The sequence below is a fragment of the Oncorhynchus kisutch genome, linkage group LG16 (assembly GCF_002021735.2).
Source record: "Oncorhynchus kisutch isolate 150728-3 linkage group LG16, Okis_V2, whole genome shotgun sequence".
Classification (NCBI taxonomy): Eukaryota; Metazoa; Chordata; class Actinopteri; order Salmoniformes; family Salmonidae; genus Oncorhynchus; species Oncorhynchus kisutch.
In genome coordinates, this window is record NC_034189.2 from 16,372,365 (window position 1) to 16,386,861 (window position 14,497).

Genomic DNA, 14,497 nt, shown 5'->3' on the forward strand with positions numbered 1-14,497 from the left:
AAGCACAGCCCCCACACCACTAGAGGGATATCTTCAACCACCAACTTACCATCCTGAGACAAGGCCGAGTATAGCCCACAAAGATCTCCGCCACAGCACAACCCAAGGCAGGGCGCCAACCCAGACAGGAAGATCACGTCAGTGACTCAACCCACTCAAGTGACGCACCCCTCCTAGGGACGGCATGGAAGAGCACCAGTAAGCCAGTGACTCAGCCCCTGTAATAGGGTTAGAGGCAGAGAATCCCAGTGGAGAAAGGGGAACCGGCCAGGCAGAGAAAGCTAGAGTGGTTTGTCGCTCTAGTGCTTTTCCGTTCACCTTCACACTCCTGGGCCAGACTACACTCAATCATATGACCTACTGAAGAGATGAGTCTTCAGTAAAGACTTAAAGTTTGAGACCGAGTCTGCGTCTCTCACATGGGTAGGCAGATCATTCCATAAAAATTGAGCTCTATATAAGAAAGCCCTGCCTCCAGCTGTTTGCTGAGAAATTCTAGGGACAATTTGGAGGCCTGCGTCCTGTAACCATAGCGTACGTGTAGGTATGTACGGCAGGACCAAATCGTAAAGATAGGTAGGAACAAGCCAATTTGTAGATGATAGATTTATAGATAAAACAGAAGAATTTGAGAATAATGTCAACAAACCAGACACAGTGTACTTCATAATAGGAGATAAACTACCCTACTAAACTCCCCCTCCATCCCTCTCAGAGACTGGACATAGACTCAGATACTGAACCGCAAACACAGCAAATTTTGAACATTTAGATCAATTCAATTTTTATTTATGTATTACTTCATGTCTAATTCCATCTATTAGACCTCCACATACAAATACATATATAAAAACAGCTGAATGAATGAAGTCCAATGTTACAAATACACCTGCAAAAACAGCTGAATTAATGAATCCCATTGTTACAAATAAATCTGTAAAAACAGCTGAATTAATGAATCCCATTGTTACAAATAAATCTGTAAAAACAGCTGAATGAATGAAGTCCAATGTTACAAATACACCTGCAAAAACAGCTGAATTAATGAATCCCATTGTTACAAATAAATATGTAAAAACAGCTGAATTAATGAATCCCATTGTTACAAATAAATCTGTAAAAACAGCTGAATGAATGAAGTCCAATGTTACAAATACACCTGCAAAAACAGCTGAATTAATGAATCCCATTGTTACAAATAAATCTGTAAAAACAGCTGAATTAATGAATCCCATTGTTACAAATAAATCTGTAAAAACAGCTGAATGAATGAAGTCCAATGTTACAAATACACCTGCAAAAACAGCTGAATTAATGAATCCCATTGTTACGAATAAATCTGTAAATGAACTGAATAAAAAAATGTAATCATATTGTTAGAAATACAACCTAGATACATTTTCCTGAATAGAAGGTTGAGATGACAAGTCTAAACCTTACAGGCTAACCCATGCAGGCTAAACCATGCAGGCTTTCTAATACTACTGCATTGATCTGTATATCACTGTGGACAAGACCGTCTGTTAATTGACTAAAATATCAAATGTTACAATGGAAAGCATATTTACCAATATAAATAAAAAAGTTAAATCCATATCAGTAGGATCTGTCAGATCCAGCTGGCTATGTGGAGGAACTACACAGGTATGACATTCAATTATAGCTCAAAGCAGAAGTATTTGTTGTGTGGACACAAGCTCAAATGAAGGTAATACTTAGTCCAGCAATACATTCTTAGAAAAATAGTGGCTATATATTGTCTGTCCCCATAGGAGAACCATTTGAAGTAGTGCTTTTGGTTCCAGGTAGAACCCTTTCAACAGAGAGATCTTCATCTACATGGAACCCAATAGTGTTCTACCTGGAGTCAAAAAGGCTTCTACTTGTAGTCAAAAATCGTTCTCCTATGGGGACACCCGAAAAACCCTTTTGAAATTTTTTTTCTAAGAGTGTAGGTTTGGTCTGTGTCTAGAAAATGGGCCCTAAATACTTCCCAACAATACGGTGCCTTGTGCTGGTTACTCATTCAATACACTACATTTGGCTTCACTATGGAGTGCCTGCCCGACTTTCACAGACTGCACGACTCTCACAGATTCTCTTAGATGGTTCGGCACATGGAAAGTCAAACCAACAATTTATTTGGTGGTGACATTTTTGACCTATTCGGACACAGTTTTCACTTTCACCTTTAGGCCCATGGTTATTTGGTTCGCCAAAGTCCCAGTACCTAGAAAAGGGAGAAGAGAACCCATTACTCCATACAGTATGTCCCAGAATAAATAAATATTTTCGACCAAATATATTGGCACCATGGATTTTTACAATTTTAATTTAGAAAATAAAGACAAATGGCATGGACAAAATGATTGGCACCCCGGAGCTAGTACTTGGTTGCATAGCCTTTGGCCAAGATCACTCAAGACAAATGCTTCTTGAAGCCATCAATAATCTGCTGCACCTTTCGACTGGCAATTTGGCCCAGTATATAGCAACAAACTGCTCTAATTCTTCAATTTGAGGGGTACCCCCCACCAAGTGCTGTTTTCTGCTCTCGCCATAGGTTATGGATGTGATTCAGATCTGGACTCATTTGAGTTACAGATCAGCACTGTGTTTACCAATGACCAAATTAAGCATTCAATGAAAATAACACCCTCCCTACAATCAAACATGGGGGAGGTTTGCATTTCATCCTGGGGGCCTTGAACATGTGCAAGGCATCATGAAATCAGCAGATTATCAAGGAGTTTTGAAGTCCAATGTTAAACCGTGTGTCCAAAAACTGGGTCTCCATTGAAGGTTGTGGGTCTTCCAGCAGGACTACGGCCCCAAACACACATCAAAAGCACCCAGGAACGGTTCAAGAAGAAACGCTGTTCTAAAGTGGCCAGCAATGAGTCCAGATCTGAATCACATCCTAAATTAATTGGCGATATCGTCCCAAAAAATGTTTTATTGTCACCGGATAGGTGTAGTGAAATGTGTTGTTATACAGGGTCAGCTATAGTAGTACGCTGGAAATGAAGCTCAAAGGCACATCAACAGATTGTTTCACCTTGTCGGCTCGGGTATTCAAATCGGCAACCTTTCGGTTTACCTCTATTCACTAGGCTACCTGCCGGCCAAAAAAGCAGTTGGCTGAGGGCACCCATCAAGCATTGAAGAATTAGAGTGGTTTGCTGCTAAATACTGGGCCAAATTGCCAGTAGAAAGCTGCAGCAAGCTCATTTGTGGCTACAAGAAGCATTTGTCTTCAGTTATGTTGGCCAAAGACTGCACAATCAAGTATTAGCTCCAAGCACATTGTCGATGCCATGAAAATCCAATAACAAGGTGTGGATATTAAAGGCATTTTTCCAAGAAATATGGAATGATTTAATAAAAGTGGAAGGGTGCCAATATATTTGCACTCAACTTTACAAGGCTTACAAAACTATGTTTACTATGTTGTGCTTTTGAGTGTACAGCTGATTTGTCTTTGAGTGTGTGTGTGTGTGTGTGTGTGTGTGTGTGTGTGTGTGTGTGTGTGTGTGTGTGTGTGTGTGTGTGTGTGTGTGTGTGTGTGTGTGTGTGTGTGTGTGAATTTATGCCTTAGAAACATCCTTACTTGATGTTCTCATTAAGAGGTGTATTGTCCATCCAGACCCACAATCCCTCTTGCTTCTCATCTGTCAGTCCAATCCAGGGGCTGTGATCATAAGGATCAATTCCCAGTGCTACCACTCTCTGTTTTATAAACTCCTATGGAGAAAACCACATGTTAGTCAACCAATGGACCCAAGGTTCTCATCCTGATGTTCTCATACTATTCTAAATGAAGTATATTATTTAACTTGAAGAGCGAGAACCCTGTCTGCTTTCCACTCAAGTCAACCAATGGAGACAGACATGCAAAACACAGAGAGACACTTAAAGAAGGCCATATCCTAACTTGAAGTCTGCCCTTTATAAGAGAGTCAAGTAGCAGTTAATTACACTACATGAGCAAAAGTATGTGGACACCCGCTCGTCAAACATCTCATTCCAAAATCATGGGCATTAATATGGACTTGGTCCTCCCTTTGCTTCTATAAATCATGTATCATGATAGGGCTGATTACTGCCCCCTTTGGAGGAATTGCGTGCCCATAGTAAACAGAAAAAAAATCTGTCAAAAATTGCTAATATATGCATATAAAAATTATTATTGAATGGAAAACACTCTAAAGCTTCTAAAACCGTTTAAATGATGTCTGTAAGTAAAGCAGAACTCTCAGGGCACTCATTCTCCCAAACTCTCTCTTGTCATCATAAAAGTTGGCCCAACTTTGACGTCATTGCCCCCACCCTTCCCAAGCACCTACAGACCTGGGAACAGTTTCTATGTCTTCAGCGCGATGTCTGCTTTCAATGGGGCTTCTCATTGTGAGAATCCCCGCTCACGAGAGTTTTGGCTGGCTGAAACCTTTCGGTCACGCGAAAAAACAGGTTACTCTCATGCGCGCTCTGCTCCGGTGATGTCTTTCTTCCAAGATTGATTAAATGATGCGTGTGTTTCTGTTCGTCCTCAGGATTGCTGTGAACCTATATAACATGCTAAAGCTTGGTTCTGAACATAGTTTGACAAGTTTCGTCGACATATAATATGTAATTTCGACGTTTTGGTGCGCATCCACTTGACTTTTTGGCTGCATTTCAACCGAAATATGTCGTGTTTGATAACCGAAAGACACAGACTTCAAAACTAAAGCTGTTTTTGGTAAGTATAAACCCTTCCAGGTCTTCTGATGGAAGAACAGCAAAGGTAAGGGAATATTTATGTGGTAAATTTGGGTTTCTGTGGACTCCAAGATAGAGGAGCCATAATGCTAATTTCTGAGCGCCGACTCATATTATAGCCTAGTGAACGAAATCTGTAACGTTAAAAATAAATGTAACACAGCGATTGCATTTAGAAGAATTGTATCTTTCTATATATATGTAGAACATGCATATTTAGTCAAAGTTTATGATGTGTTAGCTGACGGTATCTGCCGGAGCTATCGTCATTTCTCCGGACATTTGAGTAGCATTTTTTGAACAATGAGTCATTGTAAACAGAGATTTATGGATATATATAGCATATTATTGAAAACAACATAAATGTACTGTGTAACATGTTATATTACTGTCATCTGATGAAGATTTCAAAAGGTTAGTGAAATTATTTTTCTTTTAATCCTGCGTTTGTTGATTGCATTTTTTGGCTATGCAAATTAGCTGTGTCTTTGGTGGTGGTTTGACATAAATATGTGCTATGTTTTCGCTGTAAAACATTTTAGAAATCTGACTTGCTGGCTAGATGAACAAGGTGTTTATCTTTCATTTGAGCTATTGGACTTGTTAATGTGTGGAGGTTAAATATTTCTAAGAATATTTTTGCGTTCCGTGCGCCACGTTACAGCTGAACGTGGGAGGGGGTCGTTCCCAAAAGGGAACCCTAACCCGTCAACAGGATAACAGCCTCCACCCTTCTGGGAAGACTTTCCTCTAGATGTTGGAACATTGCTGTGGGGACTTACTTCCAATATTAAGCCACAAGAGCCTTAATGAGGTCAGGCACTTATGTTGGGCGATTAGGCCTGGCTTGCAGTCGACATTCCAATTCATCCCAAAGGTGTTCGATGTGGTGTTCGATGGGGCAAAAATGGAACTGACTTGTTGGAAAGGTGGCATCCTATGAAGGTGCCACATTGAAAGTCTGAGCTCTTCAGTAAGGCCATTCAACTGCCAATGTTTGTCTATGGAGGTTGCATGGCTGTGTAATCGATTTTATACACCTGTCAGCAACGGGTGTGGCTGAAATAGACACATTGACTAACTTGAAGGGGTGTCCATGTACTTTTGTATATATAGTGTACTACACCTCCAATCCTACCTGCTCCTGCTGACTCTCTATGATGACCAGGTGTCCTCCATCATGGATGCAGGCGTACTGACTCTGTTCCCAGGTCATTTTTTCTTTAGAGAAGTAGTAACATGATCCATTGTAGAACTCCCAGCCAGGAGAACACAGCTGATTGGTATTACATATCTTATGATTCCCTGTAAAAGAGAGAGGAGAGACAAGAACACACAAGAAGACAAGGAGACAAGAGACAATGAGATGCGATTTGTATTTGATGACTTACAGTACTACAGTATATACTATATTTATATGTATATCCAGGATATACAGTATAATACAGTATAATATTCAGTACTATAGTATGTCCTATACTTATATGTATATACAGTAAATACAGCATAATAATATAAGTACAATATAATACAGTATAATATTCAGAACTACAATATATGGTAGTACTATATGGCAGTATATTATAACTGTTCATGAGGCATCCACTTTAGTACTCTCATGCATGGGAGGAGGATAGAACTAACCTTGGATGGTTGCCAGGAGATCTTTGACCATAGTAAGGTTGGCATTACAGTCTTGTAGCTCTGAGGATAACAGGTCTCTCTGGACTGAGAACAGAATAGATTGATATCTTATTAGAAGATTTTTCCAATCTTAATCTTTTCTTTTTATTGGCCAGTCTGAGATATGGCTTTTTCTTTGCAACTCTGCCTAGAAGGCCAGCATCCCGGAGTCACCTCTTCACTGTTGACCTTGAGACTGGTGTTTGAGGGTACTATTTAATGAAGCTGCCAGTTGAGGACTTGTGTGGTGTCTGTTTCTCAAACTAGACACTCTAATGTACTTGTCCTCGTGCTCAGTTGGGCACCGGGGCCTCCCACTCCTCTTTCTATTCTGGTTAGAATCAGTTTGCGCTGTTCTGTGAAGGGAGTAATACACAGCGTTGTAAGAGATCTTCCGTTTCTTGGCAATTTCTCGCATGGCCTTCATTTCTCTGAACAAGAATAGACTGACGAGTTTCAGAGGAAAGGGTTTTGTTTCTGGCCATTTTGAGCCTGTAATCGAACCCACAAAGGCTGATGCTCCAGTTGAACAGTTTTCAGCTGTGCTAACATAATTGCAAAAGGGTTTTCTAATGATCAATTATCCTTTTAAAATGGTCAACTTGGACTAGCTAACACAACGTGCCATTGGAACACAGGAGTGATGGTTGCTAACAATGGGCCTCTGTACGCCAATGTAGATATTCCATAAAAAAATCTGTAGTTTCCAGTTACAATAGTCATTTACAACATTAACAATGTCTACACTCTATTTCTGATCAATTTGAGGTTATTTTAATAATAGACACATTTTTTTCTAAGTGACGCCAAACTTTTGAACGGTAGTGTATATATTATTTAAAATATGTACAGTACCAGTCAAAAGTTTGGACACACCTACTCATTCAAGGGTTTATCTTTAGTTTTTATAATTTTCTACATTGTAGAATAATAGTAAAGAAATTAAAACTATGAAAAAACACATATGAAATCATGTCGTAACAAAAAATACATGTATTTTTTTACACATATTTACCTTTATTATTAAAGAACTGTTGAAATATGGCCGTAATACAAAGGTATGTATTTGACGAACAAAACATTTGAAGTACGAAATTGTCACGCCTGCTCCCCCACCCTGGCGCTCGAAGACGCCAGGCTCCCCAACATTACGCACTCCTGCCACCATCAGTACGCACACCTGCCTTTCCCCATTACGCGCATCAACGTATTTTTGGACTCACCTGGACTCAATCACCTGTTTATTACCTCCCCCATATTTGTCAGTTCCCCATCTCTGTTCCCCCGCTGCTGCATTGATTGTCGTTTGTCATTATGTATCCATGTGCTGGCGCTGTTTCTGTCTTGCTCTTTGTCTGTTCCTAATTAAATGTCAACTCCCTGTACCTGCTTCTCGTCTCCAGCGTCGGTCCTTACACAAAATGACTTTCCAATACACTTCACCACACTGATATGACTAGGTTTCCATTAGGGCCAGACGTCTTTTCTGGCCAAGTAAAACCCCTCTGCTTCCTCATATACATTACAATGGTAGCATATACAATATTTAAACAATATGTTTTAGGGAACAATACTGCTGTAAATGTAATCCTAACCTTGATAACATGGAACTTTGTACTGAAATGAGAAGTTTGAGTTAAATTGGGTTCAACTTCCACTTTTAAACTTCACATGAATAATGAATGAATATATGATATGAATAGGAGTGTTGTGGCCAGTCAGTTGAGTCCTGTTCTAGACTACCTACCTGTTACGTTGTGGGTCTTATTCTGTAGTCTCTTATAGCTGTCTTGCAGTTCATGCAGTTTCCCTGTTATTAAAAGCAAATCATATGGAGGAATAACATGAATTTATTTACATATGTAACCTTAAAGTAAGAAAGTAAACCTTGTACAAGCTAGAATGACCTATTATCTAACAATAGACCTATTCAAATGAAACAATATTTTCTTTATATATTACAGTGAAATGGCAGTATTTTAATCTGAGCCAGTCCCCCATTGACAAACTGCATCTTAATGATTTATATGAAGGATTCTATCAAACATTTATATAAGAGGTTGATCATGGGAATCACCTGTTAGATTCTCTTTCATCTGGGCAAAGTGAGCCCCTTCAGCTTGAAGACTAGTCATGTTGGAAGCATCTGGAACAGAGACAATAAGACAAGATGGAGGGTTGTGGTTTTTCTCTTGTGTTTGTCACTATTGTACCAACCTGAAATGTACTGGTCTGGGTTGGCTTGGATATTTTCTTTGCACATTGTCATTTTCAGCAGAGTTCCAGGCCAGCAACTATGGTGGATGCATAACCAGTCCAGCTCAGCTCAGTGGTGTAAAAGGGTTCAGTTGTGTAAAAGGGCTCAGTAGTGTAACAGGGTTCAGTAGTGTAAACGGGTTCAATAGTGTAAACGGGCTCAGTAGTGTAAAAGGGTTCAGTAGTGTAAAATGGTTCAGTAGTGTTAAAGGGTTCAGCAGTGTAAAAGGGTTCAGTAGTGTAACAGGGTTCAGTAGTGTAAACGGGTTCAATAGTGTAAACGGGCTCAGTAGTGTAAAAGGGTTCAGTAGTGTAAAATGGTTCAGTAGTGTTAAAGGGTTCAGCAGTGTAAAAGGATTCAGTAGTGTAACAGGGTTCAGTAGTGTAAACGGGTTCAATAGTGTAAACGGGCTCAGTAGTGTAAAAGGGTTCAGTAGTGTAAAATGGTTCAGTAGTGTTAAAGGGTTCAGCAGTGTAAAAGGGTTCAGTAGTGTAACAGGGTTCAGTAGTGTAAACAGGTTCAATAGTGTAAACGGGCTCAGTAGTGTAAAAGGGTTCAGTAGTGTAAAATGGTTCAGTAGTGTTAAAGGGTTCAGCAGTGTAAAAGGGTTCAGTAGTGTAAAAGGGTTCAGTAGTGTTAAAGGGTTCAGTAGTGTTATTTTCAGCAGAGTTCCAGGCCAGCAACTATGGTGGATGCATAACCAGTCCAGCTCAGCTCATTGGTGTAAAAGGGTTCAGTTGTGTAAAAGGGCAAGGTAGTGTTAAAGGGTTCAGCAGTGTAAAAGGGTTCAGTAGTGTAAAAGGGATCAATAGTGTTAAAGGGTTCAGCAGTGTAAAAGGGTTCAGTAGTGTAAAAGGGTTCAGTAGTGTAAAAGGGTTCAGTAGTGTAAAAGGGTTCAATAGTGTAAAAGGGCTCAGTAGTGTTAAGGGGTTCAGTGGTGTAAAAGGGTTCAGTAGTGTAAAAGGGTTCAGTAGTGTAAAAGGGTTCAGTAGTGTAAAATGGTTCAGTAGTGTAAAATGGTTCAGCAGTGTAAAAGGGTTCAGTAGTGTAAAATGGTTCAGTAGAATAAAAGGGTTCAGTAGTGTAAAAGGGTTCAGTAGTGTAAAAGGGTTCAATAGTGTTAAAGGGTTCAGCAGTGTAAAAGGGTTCAGTAGTGTAAAAGGGTTCAGTAGTGTAAAAGGGTTCAGTAGTGTAAAAGGGTTCAATAGTGTAAAAGGGCTCAGTAGTGTTAAGGGGTTCAGTGGTGTAAAAGGGTTCAGTAGTGTAAAAGGGTTCAGTAGTGTAAAAGGGTTCAGTAGTGTAAAAGGGTTCAGTAGTGTAAAATGGTTCAGTAGTGTAAAATGGTTCAGCAGTGTAAAAGGGTTCAGTAGTGTAAAATGGTTCAGTAGAATAAAAGGGTTCAGTAGTGTAAAAGGGTTCAGTAGTGTAAAAGGGTTCAGTAGTGTAAAAGGGTCAGGGTTCCGTATAATGGTTATATACTCACAGAGGACTCCCAGAGTGATCGCCAGGCCCAGCAGTAGAACACAGAGACACATCAGGGTCACCACGGGAACTCTCCCATACCCTCCCTCAGGGATTGTAGCCTTTGACCCCACTGGGGGAGTGGGGTCACTATTGCCAGGGTCCCTTCCTGTAAAAGGAGTGGGTGTCAGAGTTTAAAAGGTCAAAAGGTTTGTTATATTCGGTGTAAACTTTGAACATTGAGATATTAAAGACACGCATAGTGAATAAGAAATGGAAGAGATTGGGTTTTATGTCAGGAGGTGGTGGGTCTCTGCAGAAAGACAGATGGCTTTGGAATGTGTTGGGTGGACGGGAGGAGACCACTGGATTGCTATAGGGGAAGCGGATGGACATCTGTGGATTAGGCGAAGGAGGAGTTGAGGTCAGGAGGTCAGGTCAGATCCCCTGAAGGAAGTAATAAGGGTTTGTTATCCTAGTACCCTCTTCCCGTGGAACCATAAGATGTAAGGATTGGAGAGAAGGAGGAGTGTCCAAAGTGGAGTATATATACTTGTGACGGTGAGAACATGTTTTTGTCTGAATTACAGCTGTAACGACCCTTTGGGAAGAATTAAACTTGGTTAAAGCTTCTCTGGTGTCTGTGATTTATTTACTCTGAAAATTAGAACATAACAGGTTAATTAAGGGGTACTTAATGTAACCCTTAGCTAACTGTAACACAAATACACCTCACCTTTCCCAGGATCCTCCTGCTCACTAGCTCTACCTCCCGGTCTTTTAACCTCAGAGTATGTGACATCCTCTTCACGTTCGGCTACTCCTATGGTTACAGAGAGAGAGATGAAGAAAGATATCATTTTTTTCACTTATTTTATACATATTTTTATACATATTATACATATTGCACCCCATGCGTGATTATATTGTTTCCCTAAAACCAACCCCATGGTGATTACCACCTATTAGAATTGTACCATTCTAGTTCCTCTCTATGAATCCACTATCTCAACATTCTATTAGAATTGTACCATTCTAGTTCCTCTCTCACAATCCACTATCTCAACATTCTATTAGAAATGTATCAGTCTACACAGAACAAAAATATAAATTCAACATGTAAAGTGTTGGTCCCATGTTTCACGAGCTGAAATAAAAGATCCCAGAAATGTTCCATACACACAAAAAGCTTATTGCTCTCAAATTTTGTGCACAAAATTACATCGCTGTTAGTGACCATTTCTACTTTGCAAAGATAATCCATCCACCTGACAGGTGTGGCATATCAAGAAGCGGATTAAAAAACGTAAAGATGACACGAATAAAAGGCCATTCTAAAATGTGCAGTTTTGTCACCCAACACAATGCCACAGATGTCTCAAGTTTTGTGGGAACATGCAATTGGAATTCTGACTGCAGGAATGTCACCAGAGCTGTTGCCAGAGAATTCAATGTTCATCGCTGCCATAAGCCGCCTCCAGCGTTGTTTAAGAGAATTTTGCAACCGAACTGCAACCGCAGACCATGCGTATGTCTTTGTGTGGGCAAGCAGTTTGCTAATGTCAACAACAGAGTGCCCCATGTTGGTGGAGGACTTATGGTATGAGCAGGAATAAGCTATGGACAACGAACACAATTACATTTTATCGATTAGCCATTTGAATGTACAAAAATACCATAACGAGATCCTGAGGCCAATTGTGAGGCCCATTTTCTTTAGATACAGATACAAAAAGATGCGTATCTGCATTCCCAGTCAGGTGAAATCCGTAGATTCGAGCCAAATGAATTTATTTCAATTGACTGATTTCCTCATATTAACTGTAACTCAGTAAACTCTTTCACAATTTACTATTTCAACATTCTATTAGAAATGCAGTGTTCTATTTCCCCTCTCTCTTAATCAACTCAGCATTCTATTAGAAAGATACCGTTCTCATTCCTCTCAATCAACTCTCAACATTCTCTTAGAAAGATACCGTTCTCATTCCTCTCTCACCATCAACTCTCAACATTCTATTAGAAAGATACCGTTCTCATTCCTCTCTCTCAATCAACTCTCAACATTCTATTAGAAAGATACCGTTCTCATTCCTCTCTCTCAATCAACTCTCAACATTCTATTAGAAAGATACCGTTCTCATTCCTCTCTCACAATCCGCCATCTCTTCTACACCTGCATTGCTTGCTGTTTGGGGTTTTAGGCTGGGTTTCTCTACAGCACTTTGAGATATCAGCTGATGTACGAAGGGCTATACAAATACATTTGATTTGATTTGATCTCAATATTATTTTAGAAATATACCATTCTAGTACCTCTCTTACAATCCACTATATCAACATTCTATGAGAAAGATATCACTCTAGTTTCTCTTTAACAATCCACTTTATCAACATTCTATTAGAAAGATATCACTCTAGTTTCTCTTTAACAATCCACTACCTCCGCATTATTTCCTTTGAGCTCTACTAGGTTACAGTCCCTTGACAGTCCCAACATGCAAATCACTTTATAAACTGTTAGGGTCACTAACCAAAATATACAATGTCTAATATTCTAATTCAACATATCTGAAGAAAAGCTGACATATTGTTATGAGAAATGAGGAAACACTTTAGGCCATAAACCAAATGTAACAGGTTGATGCTCTGTCTGTCTGTCTGTCTGTCTGTCTGTCTGTCTGTCTGTCTGTCTGTCTGTCTGTCTGTCTGTCTGTCTGTCTGTCTGTCTGTCTGTCTGTCTGTCTGTCTGTCTGTCTGTCTGTCTGTCTGTCTGTCTGTCTGTCTGTCTGTCTGTCTGTCTGTCCGTCCGTCCGTCCGTCCGTCCGTCCGTCCGTCCGTCCGTCCGTCCGTCCGTCCGTCCGTCCGTCCGTCCGTCCGTCCGTCCGTCCGTCCGTCCGTCCGTCTATCTATCTATCTATCTATCTATCTATCTATCTATCTATCTATCTATCTATCTATCTATCTATCTATCTATCTATCTATCTATCTATCTATCTATCTATCTATCTATCTATCTATCTATCTATCTATCTATCTATCTATCTATCTATCTATCTATCTATCTATCTATCTATCTATCTATCTATCTATCTATCTATCTATCTATCTATCTATCTATCTATCTATCTATCTATCTATCTATCTATCTATCTATCTATCTATCTATCTATCTATCTATCTATCTATCTATCTATCTATCTATCTGTCTGTCTGTCTGTCTGTCTGTCTGTCTGTCTGTCTGTCTGTCTGTCTGTCTGTCTGTCTGTCTGTCTGTCTGTCTGTCTGTCTGTCTGTCTGTCTGTCTGTCTGTCTGTCTGTCTGTCTGTCTGTCTGTCTGTCTGTCTGTCTGTCTGTCTGTCGACAGTGTGAAATCCAACAGATACGTCCAGAGTGTGACGAGTAACAACTCATTTAGATGGAACTGTCATATTCTCATGCCCTTTATATTGCACTAATACTGTACATATCCTTCAAAATAGGATTCTCTGTGGAGAACCATTGTTGAGGCGTTGTGTAATGTATTCAAAAGGAAATGAACGTGTCTGAGAGTCATAAATAAAGCACAAACATTGCACTATACATAACTATGCTATAGTACATTCTAAAAGAGTGCCCAGTGACTCATACACTACCACATGTTAAACATATAGTACTAATTCATATTAATAAGTACAATTACAAATATTGATCCCAACCAAAATACTGTCTTCTTTTCCCTATAGCCCCTGGGTTTACACAGTTAATGTTCATGACACAACCATACAGTAAATCATCATCACTATAATTATAACCAGTTAACAACAGTCTATACAGCCTTCTTCTGTTACTAACTCCTTGTTGAATTATGACATCTCCACCGTCGCCCCCCAATGTGATGAAATGTTGAAAACTAATAAATCGATATAAATGAGAGAGAACTCACCATTAGAAACTTCCCTTTCTGCTCCAGTATCTTGGTTCTGATGCCGAGTGAATGTAACATCGGAGTAGATGATTTCACCAGACATCATCACAGCTCTAAGTTCTCTTTCAGAGTGGGGACCAGAAGAGGAAGAAGGCCCTCATCACACACACTCACTCATTTAAATCCCTCAAACACTCACACACTCAACCACACACACACTGGCAGTACACAACCACAACTGTTATGGAATACACAGGATGTTATGCAAATAACATTCAGACACATACGAATGCCCGCACACTGAGGAACTGCAGTGGGGTAGGGAGGTGCAGTAAAAAAACTTATATTCAGTTCCTATTTACAGCTGGGCTTCATTTGAATATGTGATAAACTAGAACGTCATTTGAATATGTTGTAAACTAGCAACC

General features: G+C 39.8%; 1 protein-coding gene across 1 annotated transcript; it reads right to left on the reverse strand.

Annotated features, from left to right (window-relative positions):
- Nucleotides 1-758: 758 nt before the first annotated feature.
- On the reverse strand, nt 759-14,290 carry LOC109906403 (C-type lectin domain family 4 member K). The gene is made up of 9 exons (XM_020504079.2): nt 14,088-14,290; nt 10,899-10,985; nt 10,185-10,331; nt 8,522-8,590; nt 8,192-8,254; nt 6,406-6,489; nt 5,900-6,066; nt 3,611-3,744; nt 759-2,230 (listed from the first exon to the last, which is right to left on the reverse strand). The coding sequence occupies exons 1-9, from the start codon at nt 14,173-14,175 to the stop codon at nt 2,050-2,052; spliced, it is 1,020 nt and encodes a 339-aa protein (XP_020359668.1). The 5' UTR covers nt 14,176-14,290; the 3' UTR covers nt 759-2,049.
- Nucleotides 14,291-14,497: the final 207 nt, after the last annotated feature.